The 24,614-nt window shown below is 45.8% G+C and overlaps 1 protein-coding gene across 3 annotated transcripts in view; it reads left to right on the top strand.

Annotated features, from left to right (window-relative positions):
- The window catches only part of LOC118770306 (serine/threonine-protein phosphatase 6 regulatory subunit 2-like), a 60,528-nt gene extending 38,959 nt beyond the window's left edge, over positions 1-21,569 (top strand). For 2 of the 3 annotated variants that reach the window (XM_036517901.1, XM_036517902.1), the window contains 2 exons: positions 2,052-2,213; positions 2,688-2,863. In XM_036517901.1, coding sequence (XP_036373794.1) covers positions 2,052-2,213; positions 2,688-2,736 — 211 coding nt within the window. In that variant the 3' untranslated portion in view covers positions 2,737-2,863. Of the gene's footprint in view, positions 1-2,051; positions 2,214-2,687; positions 2,864-15,606; positions 15,759-17,172; positions 17,270-18,536; positions 18,662-19,348 lie in introns of those variants that run through there. The other variant, XM_036517903.1, reaches the window with a different exon arrangement.
- Positions 21,570-24,614: the final 3,045 nt, after the last annotated feature.

The following is a 24,614-nucleotide window of genomic DNA, read 5'->3' on the forward strand; positions in this document are numbered from 1 at the left end:
ATGGCACTCTGAATACACCTCACAAAGCATTACCTGACTACAGCAGTGGATTTAAGTCCTTCTGACCACACAAAATGAATTTCTTGTCCTTAGCATTAAAGGTATAATCAAATAGATTTGTTTACATTCTTGAAGGAAGGGATATTAAAAATAAGTCAGAACATACTGAAAAAGAGTCTGCTGTGAACATGTAAATGCTAATTGTTTTATATAACAATACCAATCACGGTCTGTTACCAGAAGCCAAACTGAGCACATCATTTGAAGTCAAACTGAGCACATCATTGTAGTTTGATAAGTCTAACGCACATACTAAAGGACATCTGGTGTGAAGCTTAGTATGACAGCAGTGGTGTGACAAACCACATTTCACCTTTGATGAACTTCCACTGTGTTACACCCCTGTGGTTATTTACCATGTTAATATGTAATCCAGTTGTCTAGCTTCATGTACAAGACCTTGATGCAATACCTGCTCAGTGCAAATCTCAGTGCTCGCTTGTACTCGAGCACTACGTTAAACACCTACCAATGTGTACACATATCAGGAGAGGTTCCATTTCTACTAACGGCCTGGAATGCATTCAACAAACACCATATATTAAAGTTATGCCACAGTAACATCAAAGCTATGATCTTGTATTGTGCTGGTGGCTTTAAACATGCTTGAAGCTGTCAGTGCACTGCGCCTCGGCTTTCAGTGTGCTGTGCCTGAGCTTTCAGTGCGCTGCAGTTGGGCTCTCGGTGCACTGTATCTGGGGTTTCAGTGTGCTGTAGCTGGTTTTTCAGTGCTCTGTAGCTGGGCCCGCAGTGCACTGTAGCTGGGCTCACAGTGCTCTGTAGCTGGGCTCGCAGTGCTCTGTAGCTGGGCTCGCAGTGCTCTGTAGCTGGGCTCACAGTGCTCTGTAGCTGGGCTCGCAGTGCTCTGTAGCTGGGCCCGCAGTGCACTGTAGCTGGGCTTTCAGTCCACTGTGGCAGGACTTTCGGCGCGCTGCAGCTAGGCTTATAGTACACTCGCAAGTTTGAGATTGAGGTGACTCCACCCGAGGGTCCCGCTGTCTTTACAGACGTGCAGAGTGTAGGCTGCACCCCTCTGCCTCCCCTGGCCCAGTTCAAGCAGTGGTCGCCACCAACAGGCATGGCGGCTGGCCGTGCACAGCTCACCCTGGCGGAAGAGTGCAGCGCTGCATGGATCTGAGGCACACACCGTTGCGCTGTGTTGGGTAGCCGTTGGCCTTCCATTACACGCTGACCTTTTGCCATTCTTCCTTTGTTTTCTTCCCTGGCCCGTGACTCTCACATCCGCGGTCACGCGCTGTAACCTTGGCCGCTTCAGTTAACCCGCCACACCGTTTGCTGCCGCGTATGCTTTGTTGACACACTGCAGTCCCGTCTGCAGGAGCAGTAGGATAAGTGGAGATGTGCCGTGATGTCATTTAGCGTGGAACACACTTAATGATTTGATGTGTACTGAGGGCCGTTTCAGTCTGACACAAACGCACTTTGTCCTCGTGTTTGAATTACTAAGCAAGCGTTACCGTTTTTCCCCAACATTTGCACAACACAAGTCGCAAAAAGTCAAGATGTTGTGTATGTAAAATGTAACTTATTTTTACATGGAGTAGTTAGAGTTAAGGGCAAAGTGCTTTGCTGTAAGATTGAATAGTGGTCCGAGTGTTTTCTCCCATTGTTCCTCCAGTGACTTGGCAGAATGTCGCCAAACCTTCAGCTGCGGCTTGCCCGGCCCAGTTCATTCCTCCCTTGTTCTTTGGCACCAAGAGCGTTGCAGCTTCCTCCCTGCCTGGTTATACCCAGTAACGACAGCGATTGTCTGCATGTGTTTGTGGCAGCATGGCCGGAGGATTAGTCCACTAACAGTGTGTCCCGCCCCAGCTGTCCAGGAAGGGACTCCACTGGCGTTGGAGCGAGCAACGCCTGTGGTGTCCTTCCCAGAGCGCCTGAGCCCCGTGAAAGTAGTGCCGGAGCGCTGGCAGACAGTGTCCCTGACCCCACGTCCCCCGTTTGTGTCTCTCCCCCCCGCCCCCCCCCAGCGAGGAGGTGGACTCGGTGCCGCTGGACAATCTCGCCATCGCCGACGGGCCCCAGGTCAGCGCGGAGCCCCCCGGCAGGACGGAGGTGACGGGCGACCCGCTCAACGCCGCCGCCGCCAACAGCGGCAGCGCCGCGACAGACCTCACTGTGACGGACAGGAAGTGAGTTATCGCCGCCGGCTCCACGCCGTTTTCGTACAGCGTGTGCAGAGAGGGAGAGGGAGAAAGAGAGAGAGAGCTATCGGCCTGCTTCTCATACGCTCCATACATGGAAGTCCAGCCAAGTCAGGGCTAAAAATACAGCACTGCACCACAGGGGAGGCCAAGTTACACATCTGGACAGCGGACATCAAACAATGGACTAGGCCTTCGTCCAAACACAAAGCTGCCTTCTCCTATCTGCCTTTCTCTTATAGGGTTGTTTTATGTCTCTCTCCATTCATGATTCCAGTTCACATCTTTTTTTTTTTGTCTTCAAACAGTCCTCCAGTCAAAAAAGCGTTCCAGCACAGGGGATTCTGGGATTGTTTTGTTTGTCATAGAGGTTATTGTTTATATGTAGGTGTGTTCTTCATGCATGTGTGTTGCTCTGCTGCCCCCTGCTGGTGGCTGATGGTTTGTCTCTCTGTCCCGCAGAGAAGAGGCGCCCTCGCCCGTGGAGCCCACCCTCAATGGACCGGCCTGATGGCCCCAGGACCAGGGCAGGTCGGACCCTTTCAGTGCCGCTTCCATTTTACTCCAGAAACCTCTCCATGCAACTTTTTGTGTTTCAATTAATAATGCTGCGATGTTATTGGACCTACCAATCAGGACAAGCGAGGGGGAGGGGGGGGGGGTGGGGGGCAAGGATGAAAAACAAAAATACAAATAAACACATGTAATGGAAATGTCTTTTTAGCCAATGTTGAAATTGTACTCTTTTAATGTAGCAGTGAACTTATGATTACGGTCTCAAAAGGATTCTGCATTTTCATCACTTTCCAGAAGATTAGGCTCCTCCCTTTCCGTCCATACTCTCTCTCTCTCTCTCTCTCTCTCTCTCTCTCTCTCTCTCTCTCTCTCTCACACACACACACACACACACACACACACACACACACACACACACAGACATACACACACATATTCATTTTTTTGGCTCCTCCCCCAGCAGTATTGGTTTTGCGTGAGTGCCAGGTAGTGCATGGGGACACAGGACAAGATGTAATCACCTCACAGTCTCGCCCACCAGGACAGCCTGCACCAGCGGAGCACTGTCAGCCAATTGCTCTTCCCTCACAGTCCCGATCGGTCCGCCGGATCAAACCATGCTGGATTCACGCAGTAAGATCCTGTCATATCCAGGTCGCAGAGTCGCAGCCTTGTTGCGTTCTCCCTGGGAACTCTTATCATATCAACACACTGGACCTGGCGCAGAATTCAGAACAGGTAGCGGAAGGCTGGGTACGGTATCGGGATGGTATTGATTCCAGGCCATTGACCTCGGATGAAGGTCACTGAATTAGAAGGGGGCCTAATCAACCTGCGCGTCTGAGATTCATTTGGCTGGGAACGGCATCGGGCTGCTGGAGTCTCTCCCCTTCTGTCAGTCAGGGGATGTCGAAGCCACTCAGCTGAGCATTTAAGGATGTGATAGAACGTGTGCAGGGTAGCTCAACAGGTAGAGATACCTGCTCATGTGCAATAGTTACTTGCCACTATGTTTTATATATATGGAGAATATATATAAAACAACCTTCTGCACTGGTCTGTTGTAAGTGAAGTGAAGTGTTATTGGGTAAACAACTGTCAAATGTCATTTGCACCGAAAAAAGAAGCAATGCAGTGTTTTCCAAATGAGTTGGTTCCAGTCCCCAGACCATGTGAAGTGAAGTGCTGTCCTTTTCAGAATTATTGTCAGTTGCAACAAACTTGAAGAAACTAAAGCAGATCCAAAAAAAAAAAAAAAAAAAAACAGGAAAGCATAAACCTGAAGAACAGAGAGAACCCAGGAGAACCTCAGAGAACAGAGACTATTCAGTGTCATGGTTATGGCTGTCATCACACTGCCACATTCTCAGTGTGTATCAAAACCAGCTCAGGTTACATTTGACCCTGTCACATACATCGTGACAAGGTATGTTTCAAAACCGATCCTTCAAAATTACCTGTAGAATTCCCATTTTTAGCCCCACCCCTCTGACACAGGCCCCGCCTCCTTTTTGAGGGCAGGTCATGTGACTCATACGCAGTACACTTTGGACAGAGCTGTGTTTCAGATTTCGCAGTCAGAATTAAGAAGGACCATGGAACGACCTTGCGCTTCATCTTTTCAGCATGCTGTTGTTTTCTCATAGCACATTGCATATGCAGTTTCTCCTTGAATCTGCTGGCGGTGGCAGCGGCTTTCAGGGGAAAGTTCTCATGGAATGGTTCTCTTGGCTTGTTATTGGTTGAAACAATTTGCCTGACTTTTCCCGAACATGTGTAGGCTGTTTTTTTTTTTTTAAGTATTAAAAATGTTCCAGCGCTTAACCAACTTATTTGGTGTGTCACAGAAATCTAAAAATCTCATTTCACTCAGTGGGAGTAGCCAGATACAACACCCACATGTGAGGTGTCCAGTGCAAGGAGTAGAAGTGAGTTACAGTGAGTTATCTATGAGGCTTTCAGCACCTCTCCCATTGGTTGGGCTTTCCTTGGGTTAGTGATGTACAATGTAGCTGGTGGGCTCACTACCCTAAAGCTTAGAGGCCTCGAATACCTGTCTCCAGCCTCATGCTGCTTACCTCCCCCTGGTATGGGAACACTGGTAAACTTGTCCTGGTACCCCTGTATATGTGACAATGGTAGTACTCTGTAGGAATTACATCCTTTCCCTGGATGACAGCAGTCTGAATGGGCCTCACTAGCCAAGCAAACCTGCTGAACCGTCCTCCCGTCTGTGCCACCATCTCTGTCTTTAGATTGGCATTGTGTAGTGTTTCCTTTGTAAGGCCTTGAAGTGGAAGAACGGATCTGTATCGCTGCGTTTGCTTTCCTTGACCATCAGCCCACACACACAGGTATACCGTTCACGCCTTTCAGTGAAACTGAGAAGCTCTTAAGTGCAGCAGAAGAGCAGATGAATGAGAGGCCTCTGTGTAAACTGGGCCCCCTTGATTGGACGGTGAGGCAGAATACATCCGTGTTCAATATCTCGATAGCACAAGACGACGCCCCCTGTCTGAGATAGTAATCAGCCAGTGGGCGTCGGTCAAATAGGACTGACATGTCAGCGTGATGTCAGAACGAGAGTGGTTTTGGGAATCAGGGTGACAGTGGTTTGACCCCCCCCGCCCACCCAATTACAATGGCATTGCACTCCCCTACACCCCCACACCATGATGAGAGATATATATATATACACATATATATAGACTGCATACTGTACATTGTGAGAGTCGAAGACACATTTGGCTGTGGCTTTTCTCCTTGGTAAAGTGTAATGTAACTTAATATATATTTTTTTGACGAAAACCGAATTTATGGGCAAAAACAGTTCTTTTGCCGGTTGCAATGAAAACGTGTTTAAAACAAAGGCAATAATGATATTTTTGTTATTTTGGATCACCCCAGCATCAGTTACCTCAAACATGCTTCCTTTCAGTAATCCTGCCTTTTTTTAATTTTACCCCCCCACCTGAGACAAAAAAAAAAGAAAAAGCTGAATCTGAAAAGCAGAGGTGTGGTGCATCACTCGCCACTACCAGACATCCTACCGCGTGACTCCCTCCAGTCACCACACACACTGCGGACTGGATGTTCCTTTCAAACATACAGATTACAAAAATCGGTGCATATGTGTGACTTTTTTTTTTTTGTTTTTTTGTTTTTTTTTTTTAAAGATGGATATGCATGCGTATTTTAGTACGGTAGTGGCACTTTAAAAAAAAAAAAAAAAGAAACTTGACGTTTCTGCTTTACAACAGAGCGACCCAAAGTGAGAAGCGGATCAGTGTGATCTAGTACGCACACGGAAGAGCAGGCTGCGGGGAAACCACGCACACACCCCGAAACCCCCCCACTAAACCCCCCCCCCACGAACCCCCCCGCCGTGGCCGACCCTCGCAGCCGGGCGGTAGCTGTCGGAATAAGTGCTTGACAAGATTGTGAATCCAGATGATTTATTTTTGTAGGATGAATGGTTTCCGTTTAATGCGCATTTTTCCCGTTGTCTCTCCTGCTGTCAGTTTTATGTAGAGCTGTGCCTCTTCTGTAAGGTTAGGACAATCCCCAGATGAAATGTGAACATGCTTTTATTTTTTTAGTCAAAAGTCATCATGCCATTTCATTGTTGTATGGTTTGATACAACATTTTTTTTTATCAAATATCTACCATCACAGAATATGGCCTCCATACATACTTGATTTTTTTTTCCAGTTTTTATTCACTTTTTTTCAGATTATTCTTCAGTGAATTCATTTACCTGACCTTTTTCCCCCTTTCTTGATTGTAGTGTAGGTCAGTCAGATTTACAAACACAAGGCGGAGCCCCTAAAAACAAGCTCAGTGTCTTCCTCAAGATAAGTTTAGCTTTCCTCTGTAACGTAAGCTAGATCAGCTTTCTTTACAGTAGACAAATGTGTTTCTTAACTGTGATCAGTGTTGCTCAGCCTCCTCTTCTGTGAGGCTCCATTCAGTAGAGGAATAAGGACTTGGACCTGGTGCTTCTCCCTGAGATGTGACTTATAACCACACTGCCAGTACTGAAAGGGAGGGGCCAAGATGTTCATACAAATGCAGTTTGGAAGTATGTTGTTTGCTTTATTGCATTGTTGGAAAGAAGATGATAAAATACAATTTTTTTGACCAAATAGCTGCCCCCCTCCCCCCATCTGAAAATGTTATGGCTTTGAGGATGGTCGTTGCGTGAATTCTAGGGCCCTAGATTTGACGTGGCTTTCAGCACTTATTTAATGTTGCACAGAAAACTTTGATGTACTTACTGAGCAGAATACCTTCTATATTATTGTTACTGCAGAATACACCATTAAAATGTTGGATGTGCAGGTCTTAAATACCACTTACAGTCAGCAGCACAGTTGGCGGTTGGGCTTCCTACAGAAAAATACTGTGCTGTTTCACAATATGTAAGAGACTCTTGTACAAGATGTGGATAATGCATGAGCCACACATTGTTTGAGTCGCGTTTCTGGTTAGAGGAATTAATGCCAACAGAAGCTCTGGAGGATGGACTCTGTTGCAGGCAGCTTTTTTGCCCCAATTGCTGATCCAGGATCAGCCACCCAAACCTGATGAGAAGAACTGGTCTAACTTCAGTGCTTGGGTGCAGAATCTGTGCTTTTTCATTTCTTTCAGATGATTTCTTCAACAAGGCCCCTTTGCGTGTTTATAAAAGGCACATGGGAGTAGCTAGTACATGCTCCCGTTTTAATATTTTCATATTAAACTGATGCCAACTTTAATTGAAGGACAGCGTTCATGGGTGGAACTACTGTAAATGTTAGGTTCCAGGACATCGGCCAGTTCCTTAAAAGAAATGTAAAATTCAGCATCTTTGACATTGTTGGATTTTCTCAAGCTTGTAGGGAACACTTGACCACAAAAACCACTGTATATATAAAGAGTCAGGAACCTGGGGTCTGATCCATTCACTGCCCGCTAACTTCACCACCCAACCACCACCCTGAGTCAGTGTCAGACTCAGCTGTTCTGCTCCGACCTGCCCTCAGCGAGTGTATTTGAGCAAGTTCCAGCCCATAATTCATCTGTTTTTTTTTTTTGCCATATTGTTTCCACACAAACCCATCGAAACCCAGAAGACGATACCATATCGTTCGAGTTCATTTCTGTGGCCTTTCTGTTCAGGTCGACTGGATCTGGGATACAGAGGAACGCTATGGCACGCCCTTTGCAGAGAATCCTCAGTAGTAGCTTTAGAGTGTGTCTCATTTTATCTTTGTAAGTACTGTATGTATGTATTTATGTATATGAGGTACAAAAAAAAGTATTGAAAAAAAAAATCTAAATGAAATAACATGTACTGCCTTCAAAGTCTGTGCATTTTATGATTTCTGAATCCAAGGTTTCTGTTACTTAGTCAAAAGCCTTTTTTTTGTATTGTAAAACTGATGCTGGTGGTTTCCTTTTTGTATAAATACAATACTGTACCCTGTTACTTGTTGTCAATCTAGGCTGTAAATTCAAATATTAAATAAATATTTCAAACAATTAAGGTTGTGCGTGTGACTCCATCGCTGATGTGGCCTGTGGTGGTGTAATCGGCATAAGCAGGCGTGAGCTGGTGCAGTGTGTCTTACAACCTTACCATCAGCCACATTCAGCTACAGCTTTGTGGAAGCGTTTTCCTAAAGCATGGACTGCATTTGTGCTGTTGTAATATCTTTGAAGCGCGGTTGGCTCGGGAACGATGTCAGAGTTCAGCCCCTTTTCCACTCCACGTCACTTGTGCAGGTAAACAACTAGCAAGCAAAGTATTGCAACTGCTAGCTAGCTAGCTGAAAAAAGAGAACCTGGGGCTTTACTAACAGCTTTCTGGCTATGTGGGAATACCCGTATCTTAAAGTTCTCCCTCCCCCTTTCAAACAGCAACCTGTGCATGTTCAAGGTTTAGTTTGACTTTCTCAATCTAATACCTAACATGAAGTGGCCACACTAGCACTACAGTAGCTATAAGAATAAGAATAAGAAATACTTTATTAATCCCGAAGGAAATTTGAGATACAGCATACTGGACAGCAAAGAGTACCTGGAGTTAACCTGCTCTCAAGCCCACCTTACCTACAGCTGGCTGTAAGTGGGAACAGCCTTAGAAGCATGGCCACGTCCAAGTGCAAATAACTGGACGCGGGTGCATGGAGATGAATCAAGTGGCTACACACAACCAAGGGATTCCCTTTCTATTTTAGTCCTTCCTCTGTGCTGAGGAATGACAGGGCGTAGTTTTACCACACACATAAGTCACATAGAGGGAATTTTTCAGCACAAATGAATCTACATCTGCGATTGGCTGACAGACTGAGCGCCTTGTGTGGGAAGACACTGGAAAGACGTGTCCTGAACATCGACTTTTGTTAGTACCTAGTTTTTCCACAACGCTGGTCTGTGAAAGGAGTCCAATGCAAACAATCTCTTATCATCCATCTGATGATACGCAAGAGCATTGTTTGCATATTAGTCTGTAACCCGAGTGTGAAAGCAGCCTGTGTCTGATCATTCACATGGGGTACAAGACCAAACGCAAAGATGTGACTCCTGGTGGGAGGGAGAAGCATGTCAGCGCTAACAAGGGGAGTACTGTTAAATGGGACAGTCACCTGTCTGTTTGACGCAGAGGGCTCCAGGAACAAGGACACACATCGGCAACGCTGATAACGGCAGTCTCTCTACGCACACGCAGTCGAAGTGTTTACCATCTGGCCCGGGGCTGAGGTGACTGTTCCCTGGCACCATGCTTTCACAGGGAGGCAAGCAAACTTGCTTTTGTGTTTTCCGTCCCCTGTCCACGGTTGCCACAGGCCTTTGGATAAAGTCCTCTGTTTAAATGAGTTTTAGCAGAGGAACCTGATACAAATGCTTTCTTCCATTCCTGTCCCCAAGTACTGTCTGAAGCACATGTACACAAGCACAAACCATTTAAAACTATGATAGAGCATAAATACAATGCTGTTGTGTGGTCATTCTCTCTCTACACGAAACCTAGGGTAAGTTTTTGGTTGGACAGCCTGAACATGCAATGATTAACTGGAGTCCATTTTTAAGTAACGTTTTTTTCTAGTGAATGACTGAATTTCAAATTCTGGTTGATGTTAAGTGATAACTGCAAATTATCAACCTTTTTGTTTTTTTCCCCCACTCCAAGCTGCCTTTTAAACTGAGTTTGTTTTGGTAGCCATCGTTACCCAGCAACACTTGCACTTGCACTTTCCCGTGCTGTAGATCCAGTGAGAGTGAGTGGCGCGGGGAGTCTCCCCCAGGCGGGGGTCCTCCTCTCCAAAAATAACCTCCTCACTTCCCTCTGCCAGCAGCACCTGGTCTCTGAGTGCCCGAGGGGGACGGGGGTGGGGAGGGGGAGTGAGGCGAGAGGTGCTGGTGTAGGGGGAGGGGGAGGAGGGGCGGGGGGGCGTGGCTCTGCCGCAGCTCCGCTCCTCAATAGGAGAGCTCTCCTTTCCAAAAACAAACTCACTCGAAGCCCAACCTACCAGTCCGACCTGCCTTTCAGCTCCTGAGCGTGGAACGGGTGGCGGAGTGCGGGGAGAGGGATCCTGGCTGGGATCGGGCACCCCCTCCTCACAGAGAGAGACAAAGGATCGGCACGTGCACGCGCACACACACACACACACACGCACAGACACACAGCTCCAGGACAGGACCGTGTCCGCAGGATCTCTCGGTGTCTCTGCTGATCGGAGAGGGGGGGTGGGTGAGGACTCTGAACTCAGCTGTTTGTTTCGACTCGGGCGACTGGGGACGCGTGGCCCCCCCTGCCCCCGCTAATGGGGAGAGCAGCAGCCTCCCTGCTCCACGCGTCCCACTTCTCCTGGCCATGGGGGGCTGCCACAGCTACACCAGCACCAGGAAGGGGGACACCTCCGCGAAGACGGTGGACTTCTCCGAAATCGCCGCGCACAAAGTGTGAGTACCGGCCGCCACCTCCCTTCCCTTTGTTTCGCTTTTCGCTGCTGTTAGACTCGCCCGTGAGGTTCTTCTGGGGGTGTTCTTTTTCTCAGAACTCGCGGGTTGTTACTACGCCCCTAAATGGCGAGACAGTTTTATCCTCTTGAAGGTTCTGGCTCGGGACGCGCGTTTTTGAACCTGGAACGCTGCGTGCCGAGGTGGTCACAGCGCTGAAGTGAGCGTGTACAAGCGGAGCTCTGTCTCGGTGTTGCTCTGTTTGGCGAGGGACCTGCACTTGGCAGCCCCTGCAACCTCAAACATTCCGTATTGCACAATAACAGAGAAAATGAGATCCACAGCTCCAGCGGTTCCAGAGGGGAGCGCTTGTCCAGAGCGTCTTACCAGGGCTAGAAATGTCGCGGTATCGCACATTCTGCACTTGGCAGGTTGGGGAACTTGCAGGGAGGGCAAGCTAGCAAGTGATAAGGAGGTTATTAGCGTGCAGGTCTGAGTTTGAGTTGTTTTTTTTTTTCCCCTCCTCTTTTTCTTTTTTTTATCTCTCAAGGCGAGAGAAAAGCGCGGTTTTCACACAGCCTCCTGATTAACGAGCTCTCGGGGCTCTGATAAGGCACGGCTCGCCCTGGCGTCCCACGCGAGAGTGAAGGGCACATATTTCTCTGATCACATCAGCCAGGGCGAATTATTTCTGCTGCGGTGCGTGGGAGGGGTGCCTGGGGTTAGGGGTAGCCGTAGGAGCTGTGACTGGGGTTAGGGGTAGCATTATAGATGGGGTGGTGGGGGAGTTTGCTGGGACAGTGATCTCCCTCCCCACATGGAGGAATAGGAGGAGGTGGAAGGTGAGAGCAGCTGGTCCAGACAGTATGCCACATCTACCAATTATCTCTCTGCGTGGGCGGGGTTGCTCAGCTGTATTCCTGGAGTCTCCAGGAACCAGCCACCTTCCCCAGTTATGAGGGCGTTGCCAATTCCAAATGAGCTGCAAAGCTGGACCGGGTGCATCCTCTGTGTGCCAGTATGCCCTCGCGCTTTGCGTGGATTTGCATCTGTTTGTGAGTGTCGGGACCGGCGGACCAAGGGTGGAGGCGGCCGCCTGTCCCGGGAGGTCAGCGGCTCCAGGGCAGGTGACGTCAGCTGGGAGCACCAGACACAGAGGCCAGAACGGGTCCCACAGCATTCCTGTTATCAGGTCCTGCAATGTCGCTCACTGTAACCTCTTGCCCACCCTGCCCTCCCCCCTCGCCCCTGCCTTATCAGAGCAGGAATTGATTTTGGGGCTGCTGAACCCAACACCGCCGGTGAGGGTCGGGTTACTCACTCCGGGGAGAAGGAGGAAGAGAGAGTTTGCGTCCCCCCCCGGTTTGCATGGCATGCAAATCTGCCCAGCGCCGTACTCACGAACGCGCTTTTCTCAGAAACGGCGCGCTTTCCAGGAGGTAAAAGAACAGGTGTGCGACAGGGGAAGAGCTGAAACACTGTCTGCCCGGCGCAGTGGATTTCTAGGAAAGGCGCTCACCGGAGAGGTGCCACATCTACCAGTGTAAACACCTTTAATAATCTGAGCCTCTCCTTGGCTTTCCCCTTATACACTGCTGCAGTCACCACCCACTGTGCGGAACAGAGTTGGACATCAGTACATGGAAAGGGTGTGCAAAATGTGTCATAAACACTTACTGTATTAATAAGCAATGTGATACATGTAGTGAGCATTGATGGCCACTAATAATTCACAACAGGAAAAGCTGGAAATAGCATGCGCTGAATGTGCAGTTTGGAAAACACTGATTGAGTCTCAAATCTCTTGACATACATGAGTACATATAATAAGTACATACTACTATTTAAAGCAAAACCCATAGCCTGCTGGGGCCTATATTTGATCTCAGAGACGCAGCCGTGTCCTTGATATACTTGTAAAACCCACTACTACTGAATTCAGACAACCTTGTGCACACTTTGGAATAGAATCAAGGCCTCATATACAGCATCAAACCTGGGTCTTCACTCTGCTATGCAGCTCTCATAATTGCCAATGGGTTGTTAGCAGCGGAACTAGAAATATCCTAAAGGGAACCATTGACTACAATCCAACAGCATCCAGCTCACCACACTTACATTAGGCTAGTGCTGTGTTTAACAAACATCAAAGGTATTACTCACACCTCAGGCTTCTCTTACAAGATCCTTTTACACTTTTTAAGTCTCAGCAGCTCACTGGGGTGATCATAAACACATCGATTTTATTTCCAAAGCACGGGAATTTTTTTTTTAACATTACGAAAGTAGTTGTTTCACAATCCAATAACTCATCATTCTGAGATAATTCACGATAGATAATTGACTCTCAAGCTAAAACAGAAAAACTATGACTTTGCGATTCCCTTCTCTATAGCTAAAAGGAGAGCGAGATCATTTTCAGACATCATTGTCTTTGTACACTAACCGCAGTGCAATGGCATCACGCAAGCTGATACAGAATGGAAACAGCCGTCTCATCCTGGGTTGCTGCTTTGAGTTATAAGTAGGTTGATGATTGCACAACCAAGGAAGAGACTTCCCCAGAACTGTGCCAGGAGCTCTAATTCAGAACATATTTTCTTCCTTTGTTCCAGCAGCATCATGGTGTTAAAAGTCTTTACTCACACTTTCTCTGGTAAACCACTGACAATCTGCATTTGCTAATAGTTCAATGCCCCTTTGATTGGCCATAGCCCACTTCCAAAATACCTTTCAATCAGCATCGAAGTGCCAGTTTGGACAATGCTTGTCTTCTGAGCTTGTCTTTTGACTTAATGAACCACCTAACCGTTACATTAAACCATAATCTAACCAACACGCCAGGGTCCTAAATGACCAGGGTCCTAGCATCTACTGCCGTGTCTCTCCCTGGTGTTTTTCTGTAATTGGCTGCTGATTGCTGAACTGGAAAAGAAACGCAATCATAGCTTAGCTAACCAATGCACCAAAATCCAAAATACTTACTTTTTTATACTCATGTATTTGTATCTGATACTATCACCACAGCCTCAGACCAGCATTAACCCAGCACCACTCTAAGTCACCACGTTAGCTAATGTTTATGGCCTTGTAAAAGGAAATAGTCCACAGCATCGTCTTTTCTATTATTTATCTTATTATTTATTCTTTTATTTATTTATGTCTCTCTACTGCATGTAGCATCATTGAAATAGGCAGTATCATAGCAGTGCATTAGTGCTTTGTGGAGGAGAGCCAGGGTCGTGGCTTGTTTCAGAGTAGCTGAATGCTGTCAGTTTGTTGGTTGCACAGCTAGAGAATGAATACACTGAAGCTAAATCTTGGCTGCCAATATCATCAGACCAGAACCAGAGCTGAACTCAACCATTGCATCTACATTATAGAAAGGCACAGCCATTTTGCTTCATGTGTGATTGAATGCAATCCGCAGTCATCACTGGCCACAGCATGGCCATGCTTCTTAAAATCACCAACAAATTAGCATCCATACCATGTAATTCCCACACAACTCTAAACTCCATTGAAGTGTAGCTTTCTCAAATGTACCAAGAAAAAGTGGCGCCAACATTTGTAGGATCTAGATCTGGAGGCTTGCCAAAGCAAGTAATGAGCTTTGAAATCTAAGCCCCACAATGCTACACACACACTTGCAGTCTTCCAAGTAACCCATCTCAACGCTGTGTCCGATATTTGATAAGACCACTTATATTTAGGTACGTGTCTAATAACTGTGATCTGTGAACAGGGATAAATATTCAGCACAGGCAGCTGTAGCCTGGAGTTTCAAAATTCATGAGTGGGCTCCTTTCTCCAACACTGAAATGTTTCCACTCCAGTGAAGAAACCAGTACTGTCTTATGCAGACCAAGCCCCTCCTTGAGAGTAATTGCCCTGCAATATAACAACAGGGTGATTAATTTCGCTAATTAACCACACCCTGCAAAGATAGCCGAAGAGGCATCGTCGAAAACAGTAAAAAAGCAGATCAGATGGTGTAGTGGAATGGTTGTATACGGTCGTTAAGTGTGGAGTTGGACCGTGACAGCGGTGTGCGTCGGGGCCTTATCTGAGGGGCCAGCTGTATGCCTGGCTGGCGAAAGCGCAGTGACATTTGGAATCCTGACCCAGCCACAATTATGGAGAATAGCACGTTTAAAACGGCTGTGAATGAAATCAATTTCCCGATATGGCTCAGTTTGAGCGGAACAGGCTGTTTTGCGCAGCCTTGAAAGCCCAGTGCCGTGCTGACACCTCCATTGAGCTCTGAGCATCTTGGCAGTCCTTTTCACTGCCTGAGTCTTATATGTACTGTTTAATGACATCATTTTTAACTTATGACCCATTGTTCCCAACCAACTACCAATATCAGGTTATTCATAAGCAATACAGACGTTTGGAAGCATTTAAGGTCACAGTTTTGCTGTGTCCTCTATGTCTCCAGGTGTCTACATGTTTCTGTAATGGAAATGTTGTGTTAGTAACTACCTGGTGTCTGCAGCCATAATGTGCTTATCACTGCAGGTGAGAAGTGATGTCTTTGATGCACTTCCTCACCTAGCTGATACTACACTCTTTGAGGAACCGGAATGACATATATGCCATCCACCAAGTTATGGGTATATTGGGAGGGAATACCAATATACCAATACAGCACTGAGACTTGGTAACTTCCGAGGTATCCTACAGAAATAACCACAATAACTCTGTGGTCTGGTTTACTTGAATTGACTAGAGTAAACCAGTGTGGACTGAGATGGCAGTTAACTAAAATTAATTGATGAGGGTAATTCTGATCCTTGGAGGCGGCTTGAGGTCCCTTTCCTGGGGGGTTGAGTCTCTGTTCCAGACCACAGGTGCGGTTTTCCTCACACCTGTGCCCCCCGTCCCAAACATGGATCGTGTGTCCTCCTTCCCCTCCAGGAAGAACAACAACACGCAGACCATCCCCTACCTGGAGGAGAAGCCCTACCTGCTGCACGGCTACGTGTCGGAGCGCATCGTCGACATGGACGTGAAGACCCTTTCCCTGCTCCCTGATGGCCTGGACGAGCGGGAGTGGATGGCCAGCAACAGTAAGTGTGTGCTGCCACCCAGCTGAGCGTCACGGGTCACAGTCGGACACACCTGGGAGCCTGTCTCTGTACCAGAGCTTAGCAACCTTATGCTGCAGAGCCAGTGTCTATGAGTTTCACCCAAACCCCTTATTACCTGCGCTAACAGCTGGTCCAATAAATCACTTATACGTGTCATTGATACATTGATATATTTTTGATCATTTATTTTTACTCCCCTTAAAAGCCTGTGAATCATTCTGGCCTCTGGGCCCCGAGGCTCAGAGCTGCGCCATTAAATGACCATAATAATGTACACAGTTGAGGGTTAATAATTTGGATAGGAGACTTTGGATAGACTTAAAAAATAAAGTGTCCATAATGTACCAGGACCAGGGCTGTGGTTATACATCCGATATTAGAGGAGAGGGTTGTGCAACCCACAGAACTGAGAACATCATAGTGCATCATACACAACCTTTGGTCTTTGCCTGTCTCTGGACTGTCTCTGGCAGTTAACCCGTAACTTAATCTTATTCAACTAATCATTGCTTTTATTAACCAATTTAGCTTCCCTGTCCAGTTTTGCAAGCAATACCTGTTCAGGGAGAGATGGAAAATATACTTTGCTGTGCCCTCCCTAGGGGAGTCGATATGGTTCACTAAAAACCACACAATTTGCAGGACTGAGGAAGCAGGAACCCATGCTGAAGAGCCCTGATTTTTATTAAGCAATGAAATGAGCTAATTTTAAATTCCTTTGTGGTTCTGTAACCATTTCCCCAGCAACCAAAGTCCCCTCCTAAGGCCAGAATACAGCTTGCTATCTGTCTTTGGGTTGAACAAACTTGCTGTGTGTAATGGGGCACTGGGTTGAAGGGATCTTTTCATTTCAAAAGAAAACATACGCAACCATACCTGTAAAAAAATACATGTTGCAGCACAGCCATCTGAACATGCTTCGTGGGGTCATAATGAGACCACAGAAGTACTGACTTTTAAAAAGGAAATAAAAATTTTAATTTAATGTTCATACGCCAAAGGGAGAAAAAAAACTGGAAAACAAAAGGTAGAGGTCTTTGTTTGCGAAACCATGTTCTTTCCGTAGTTCAACTGGACCATCACCAGATTGTAAGGTAGATGTACATTTGTACTGTGTTTCAGTTTTCCTTTTAAGTCTCACCACAAAGTTGACTTTCAGGTTGTCCCCACTGATGTGATAAAAGGCTGTCTGTGCTCCGCGCCAGCCGAAAATCCATAAAACTCTCTCCCACGCGGAATGCGGAGCATGACAGCAATGTGGAACCCTGTTCTGGAATCTTGTTTTCTTTTTTCCCACCTGTCTTAGTTTGAGCTGCCACTCTTTATCACTACATGGGTGATTCGGAAGCTCTCTCTCACCTGCGTTTCTCTCTCTCTCTCTCTCTCTCTCCAGCCATCGCCTTCTTCAAGAACATCAACCTGTTCTCCAGCGCCCTGTCGGAGTTCTGCACCACCAGGACCTGCCCCACCACCAGGGGCCCCGGTGATGTGTGAGTACCTCTTAGACATTACATCATATTACATTACATTCATTTAGCAGACGCTCCTACCCAGAGAAACGTCCAGCACAATACAAAATAAGCGTATCCATTCAAGCTCAGTGAGTAACAGTGTCACCTCACTGCAGGCCCACAGGCCTCCACCCCCAAGCCCCACGTGCAGCGTTGACAGACACTGATGACAGCTGGTGACAACACCACCCTGTGCTAACAGCTGCCTGTGTTACGCCTGACAACCTGTTCATGAATGCACTAGGCTTGTACTGCTTCCAAAATGTTTGTGCCAAAATACAGAGGCTGAAAATACTGAGGTTCTTGGTATTATGAGGGATTTTTTGGTCAAGTGAAAACATAAAACAGTTATTACTCTTACCACAATGAATGCACAAATACAACTACTTAAGTTTTATTTTCATGACAATATTTCCAAAAGTAGCCTTAACAGAAATATATGACATGTATTAATTCTAACTGTTGCTGCCACTTATTTCAGGAAATAAATTAACCATAAAGTTAGCTGAATAAAGTTAAACTTCCAGTAGGAAAAATACAAGAAAGAAACAAACAATAACTAAGGTTGCCTTGCCTGGGCTACTCGATGTTCCTGGTGAGAAACACCAACGTGTCCACTTTAGCTGGTTACAGGAGAGGCAATGCAGTCTCCCACATGGAGGAGTTTTTTTCTTTCTTTTCCTTTTAATGACAAGACTCTCCAATTATTAGCTAGGTTGTAAGGTTATCTGATAAATTTGGTGCTTAATGTTGCACACATGGACAACTGTGGTTCAGCATATTATTTATGTTTTTATGTAGTTATTATACTATAATGCAGTGCCTTTTCAGAACCTTACTGTGCAGTATTACTGAATGCTGCCACAATCCTAAACTACAGGATGACTGAAGATGAGCCTTATTTCCTATAATGTGAAGGACACCTATGGCTGATCTCTGTAGAATAATCAGTAGTGGCAATTGCCATTACAGCAGGGGACAGCAGTGTGGTGTAGTGGTAAGGAACAGGGCTTGTAACACAAAAGTTACTGGTTTGATTGCTAAGACGGCATCCACTGTCCTACCCTTCAGCAAAGTACTTAACCTGCCTCAATAAATATCTAGTAATAATAAATAATATTAAATGAGTGCCCATTCCAAGGGTAATTAAATAAATGCTTGATACATCCAACCAAAAAAAAAAAAAAATGTCCCAAAGGTTTTTTTTTTCAGTTGAACCAACCTCATTTAAATGATGTCTCTCCAGGACATACTACTGGACAGATGACCAAGGGAAGAAGGTGAAGTGTTCTGCGCCTCTCTACACCGACTACACCATGTCCTATATCCATGAGCTGCTGACGGACGAGGAGGTGTTCCCGACAAGAGCAGGTGTGAGACCATTACATTACATTACATTCATTTAGCAGACGCTCTTATCCAGAGCGACTCCCAACACAATAGAACATTGAATTCCATTCCAAATTGAATTAGCAAGACTGTCAGACCAGGCTAACAACACTCCCAAACCAGGGAGTGTGAGCATAAATACTGTATAATCAAGCCCCACCACAAGCCAACCTGTATGACCTGACTAGACAAGGGAAGCCAAGTACTACTACCATACATCAGTCACTAGATCACAGAACCCAAAACATCGTAATACTACACATAAAATAAACAGAGTACTACAAGTAGCAGGTGTTAGGGGGCAGAGATTGAGGTAGAGGTACTATAGACCATTCGGCTTCTGAACCCTGTGACCTTACATTGTCTACACCAGTGATTCTCAATGCTACTCCTGGAGGCTCATTGTCCTGCATATCTTCTGTCTATCCTTGCTCCAAACACACCTGATTAGTGTGATTAACATGCTCCCGATTGAATCAGGTGTGCTCAGCTAATCAAAAGTGCCACTGATGGGGCATGATGACTGTTCAGTCAGGTAGGTAGAGCAGGGAAAGATGGAAAATGTGCAGAGAAGGGGGCCCCTAGGAGCAGGATTGAGAATCAGTGGTCTACACCGCATGGTCAACAGATCAGCGAGCAAAGCCTTCTCTGTCCCTGTGTGCTCCCCAGGCTCCGTCTTCCCCAGGGGCTACGTCTTCCTGGTGCAGAGGATCTTCCTGTACCTGTTCCGCACCCTGGCGCACCTGTACTGGGCGCACTTCTGGGACGTGGTGCACATGCGGATGCACCCGCACCTCAACACGCTCTTCGCCCACTTCGTCACCTTCGGCCGGGAGTTCCAGCTGCTGGAGCCGGCCGAGACGGCCCCCATGGAGGACCTCATCTACGCCCTCTGCCAGCAGCACGGATTCTGACCCCCCCGCCCGCCCACACACACAGGCTGGAATTTGGCGGGGTGTGGGGGTGGGGGGTGTGCTGTCTGAGCGGGCACCATCCCTGGCTGGAAGGGCCGGGCAGCTAAACACGGACCCCGAGTGCAGCCTTGGCAGCGCTGAATCCGAGCCTTTTTGGGAGGCCCCCACCCTGCTACGGCATCTGTTGGCGAAAGCCAGCCATCTTGTGGGAAGCTCCACTAGGCCTGTGAACAGCACTTTGAACCAGAGTGGACCATTCAGTTTTTAAAGGGAATTACAATGTGTTCCAGCAAGTAAAAAAAAAAATCACAGACATTCATTCTATGTAATCGAAAGGAAGGACGGAAAGCCAGGGAAGCCTGGCTCTCTTCAGCGGATGGATGTCTTCTCCAGTCTGAAAGCCCACCCCCAACAGACCTGAGGTGAACTGGCTGGCTGCACTTGGCGCCTCGTCAGAAGGCTTTTCTGATAGCATGGCAATCGCTACTTTTTTTTTTTTTTTTATCTCCAGCATGCGGATGGTACTTTGACTGCAAGCCTTTGTGCGTACTCACTCATGCATACTCAAGCACCTTGACATCCTATGCTTCATTACAATAATTTATGATATCCGTCTGAGAGAAAAGAGGTCGATTACGGCGTGGCTTCTTAAATTCGCCAACTGATGAAGCCGTCCGCGGGTTGTGCCAGCTGGAACAACAAGTCAAGGCTGCAATTCCATGAACGGCCACAAGACAAAAGGCTTCAGTTACAAATATTAACGGATGTAATAGAAGTTCCTTTAGTAAAGGATCCACAATAGAATATAACTGACGACACAGTGTTAGTTTCCAGCTTCTGAGCTTGAAAATGGGAGCTGGACAGATGAATGGTTTGCAGGCAGCAGGGTTACTATAGTTCAGTTCGCAGGATTCCACAGCTAACTGAACCAGATTCCATAGCTGTCACTGTCAAGTCGGCCCTCATTTTTTTCCCTCCGGTTTCCACATGAATGTGACCACTCACCTTTTTCTCTCAGGTCATTCCAGTCCAAACTGACAAGTCACGTTCTTGACAGCCACAACCGTTCCATACCCTCACTTGTAGACACGTGTGGTCCAAACGAGAGGCGACAGACGCAGGCTCCACACTCATGTGAATTATTACAGTGCACAGTGCTTTTTACACATAGCGAATGTTTTCAACCTTTTATGTAAGACTGCTTTTTGTTAAGGAAAATGAAGACAGCTTCTCACTGTAAGGGCAGTTTGTGCTGTTAGTAAACAGAAATGTATGCAAACACCCTCTCTAAGTATGACAACTTCAAATTGTGAAGGACACTGGAGTAAGATTCTTACTTTTGCTCCTTGTATACCAGCTCAGTAAGAAAATTACATAAACTGAAAAAAACTGAAAATATTACAATAACCATTACTAAATAAGTTCAAAATAATTTCAAACCTGGCTGCTAATTACCATATTAACCTGCTTACTCTGCAACTTTAAAAAGTAGTCATATCCAGTTCATAGTAATGCATTTATCACACTTTTTTTCTAACAGTACAAACATACCTTTAAAACAGTACAACAGATTCTACAAGGTTCTACAAGGTGAGCTTCACCTTATTATTGTTACATAATTCATCATTTTGGTCACAATTTTGGTCTGTAACGTAATGCAAATTCAGCGCTCCTGTTTAAAGGCTGAATTGATCCCAGTGGTATTTCTAATTCCTGAGGCCATGCGAATTGGTGTTCCAATTCATTAGCATTTCTCTTGGGTCTGTGTAATTCATGAGAGACACTGTGGTACAAAGAGAGCGATGGATCCTAACCTGTGACCCTAAAGCCCATCTTACAGCACGCGTTTGTGTAATAAATGTACTTATGACCATAGATGCTAATTGCACACTTCACGATGTTGAACCTGAAGAAATAAACCATTTAAACACTTTTTTAAAAAAGTAAAATCTTTTGGTTTGTTTTTTTTACTAATTCTCCACCAGCACAAGTTAATTATTGTTAATCATCGTTAATTAAAGGGGAACACCACAGAAAATGAAACATGACGTTATTTCTTGCCCTTTGAAACTTTTAGCGTTCACGTTCCTACCTTCTGTCACAACTTGAATCAAACCCTGTATTCTGGAACCAAAGCACATCCTTAGTCTGTCACCAGGAGAAAAACATTCCACAGATTCACTGACCTGGATGGGCTCATCTCCTGCTGCGTGCCACCCCTTACCCCATCCAGACAACATATGGATCGGTGGGTACTGCAGGTCTATCTGTGGGTGAAAAGCAGGACATGCTCTGGTCCCAAAACAACTGCAATTCCTTCCCCAGTTCAAAGGTATGATGCTTATGATATGACATATGAAATTATGATTCATCAACAGAGTTTCCGCTGTTCAGCATGGTAACAATTAAGGCGTCTATGTTCCTGTTTCTGATTCTCATCATCTCTTCGCTTTAAGAAGCCGGAATGCTATTGTTTGGTTCCACGGTAAGACACGCACATACCTTTGGTCTTGTGGCTAAATCTACACTGGTCTTCCTTTTCCTGGCCCGCTTTTAGAGATGAGGCCTCCAGCACTGAACAGATGTGAACAACACTAGATTGTCTTCATAGAGGCTTCACAAGGGAAAATGATGCAATATCGAATACAGACATGGGCATAATCTCAGCAACAACAACAATCTTACAGACCCTTTTATTTGTGTTTAGTTTCATGCAGGCAGGTTTCACCATAGGCGGTTAAATACTATTCAAGCCGCTACGAGGTAACAGCAGCTCGGCACTTCTTAGGTCTTAAATGAGGTTGATATGCCTGGAATGACAGCTTTAAATAAGGACATCATGCCTTAGTACTACTGCAATCAAAAGTAAAAGTGTTTACTGTTGAGTCAGTTTAAGTCTGCGATGAGGTTTCCTCGCGCCACTGAGAAGTATGAGAAGACTGTGACCCCAGAGGTGGTTTTACACCACCCACTGGAACTGAGAGAGACAGCATTCGCATATACTGTAGGTTAAAGTGGCCTCCCTTATCAAGCATCTGTCTTTGAATAGCAACGGCAATGCAAATTTGGCCCGAGTGCATGCTCAGTGTTTGCGAGAGAAAGGGATTAAGGCGGTAGTGCAGCACAGTGGTTAAGGAGCAGGGCTCGTAACCGAAAGATTGCTGGTTTGATTCCCCGCTGGAGCGCTGCTGCTGTACCCTTGGGCAAGGTACTTAACCCGCAGTTGCCTTAGTAAATATCCAGACGTGTAACCTGACAGCATGCAAAAACTGTAACCTATGTAAGTCGCTCTGGATAAGACTATAATGAATGTAACGTAATAATGTAGTGGATCAGAAACACAGGCTTTAAGAGCACACAATCAAGCGCACCGCAACACAAGCACAGAATCACACGACACCACACAGTTAAACCCAGGATGTTTGTTGTTTAATCCTAAAAAAAATATATATATTACATGATTGACAACATAACCCGGTTCAGGAGATTTCTGAAAAAGAAAAAAAGAAAAAGAAAAAAAAACAAACAAACAAAAAAAACAGTCAAAATGAACTAAACAAAACCTAAAAAAAAAATGGAAATGAGATTTTTATATATTTTTTTTTTTCCTGGTGAACGCTGCAGAAGGTGGGAATAATCAAAGTATCTAATGGCAACGACAGCGCGGGAACCTCTGGGACATGACATGGAGAGGGGTGAGGAAAGCTGAACCCGCTGCCTGTCGCTGCTGAAGGACAGCCCGGTTCGCCAGAGGTTCCCAAGTAACGCTGCGTCACGGCCTATCGTCACCCCCTAAGACCCTACTGTTATCTGTTCTTAACCTCAACACGTAAGCAAGGACTACTGTATCAGATAATGTTATTCCTTTAATCACGATTTAATTTTGAGTAGAATTTGACGGGAAAAATTTAAAACAAACAAACAAACAAAAACAAAACAGCGGTGTTAATACGGAAGTAAACAATGGCACATGTTGGATTTCTACTTCGAAAATAAAGTGATGTTTAAAAGGGCAATTTCTTTTTTTTTAGCTTCCTTACACGTGAAACAAAGTTAAATAAATTACTACCGCACGTTACATAAAAATTTGAATTGTATATACATGTGATAGTTTATCAGGACGAACGTTTATGTTTCGGTCTAGTAGCTGGGAGAGACGCCGTGTTTTTTTTCCCCACGGCGGTGGCTGTGTGTCCGTGGGTGCTTGTGTGTGCGCGTGTGTGTCGGACCGCATGTGAATATGGGTTCAAAACAATCACTTGACACATTTTCCAGTTATCTCCTCTGTTGTGGAATAAAGCGCTGGCTGTCTTTAATACTGTCTTGTCCTTGTTCAGTTTATTAACCGCAGAGAAATGAAGCCGATTCTTCATGTCCAGTCCAGTGGCCGCCTCTCTCTAAGTTAAGGGCTTAGCTGTGAGCAGTGAAGGGAGTCCTCTCCTGTTCAGGTCTCTGTTCTGCTTACTGATGGAGCACACACCCAATCTGCTCCATACAGGCAACAGCACCATAGGTAAGCTACAGTACATCGCACAGAAAATCGCAACCAAATAAAACCGTTTTCGTGTCTGGGATACTGCAAGATGACCCCAAATTTACAAAGAAAAAAGCCTAGCACTGCTAGCTTCATAAATGACCTGAAAGTAAACTATGTGTATGAACCATAAAACTAAATATAATATTACTGAATACTAGTAATAAGATGAAAGGCATTCGTAATAAGGGATTTACAGTGAGAACAACCACCACCTACAGTATCTGTGGCTCCCATCTGGTTACTACATGGCAGTCACTTCACACTACAAATGCTCACCACACATTGACAGAGGTGAGAGGGATTTACTAAACTAGTTAATTGGGAGATGGAGAGAATGTCTCATGACAGACTGGGAATCTATCCAGGGCAATGAGGAAACTACTTGGTAATATGTTACACAGTATCTTTCTAATTATCAGATATTAAGTGACCACAGTGAGTCAGGACCTCAGTTTAACAGCTCATCTGAAAGACACCTCCTACA

The sequence above is a fragment of the Megalops cyprinoides genome, chromosome 23 (genome assembly GCF_013368585.1).
Source record: "Megalops cyprinoides isolate fMegCyp1 chromosome 23, fMegCyp1.pri, whole genome shotgun sequence".
NCBI lineage: Eukaryota > Metazoa > Chordata > Actinopteri > Elopiformes > Megalopidae > Megalops > Megalops cyprinoides.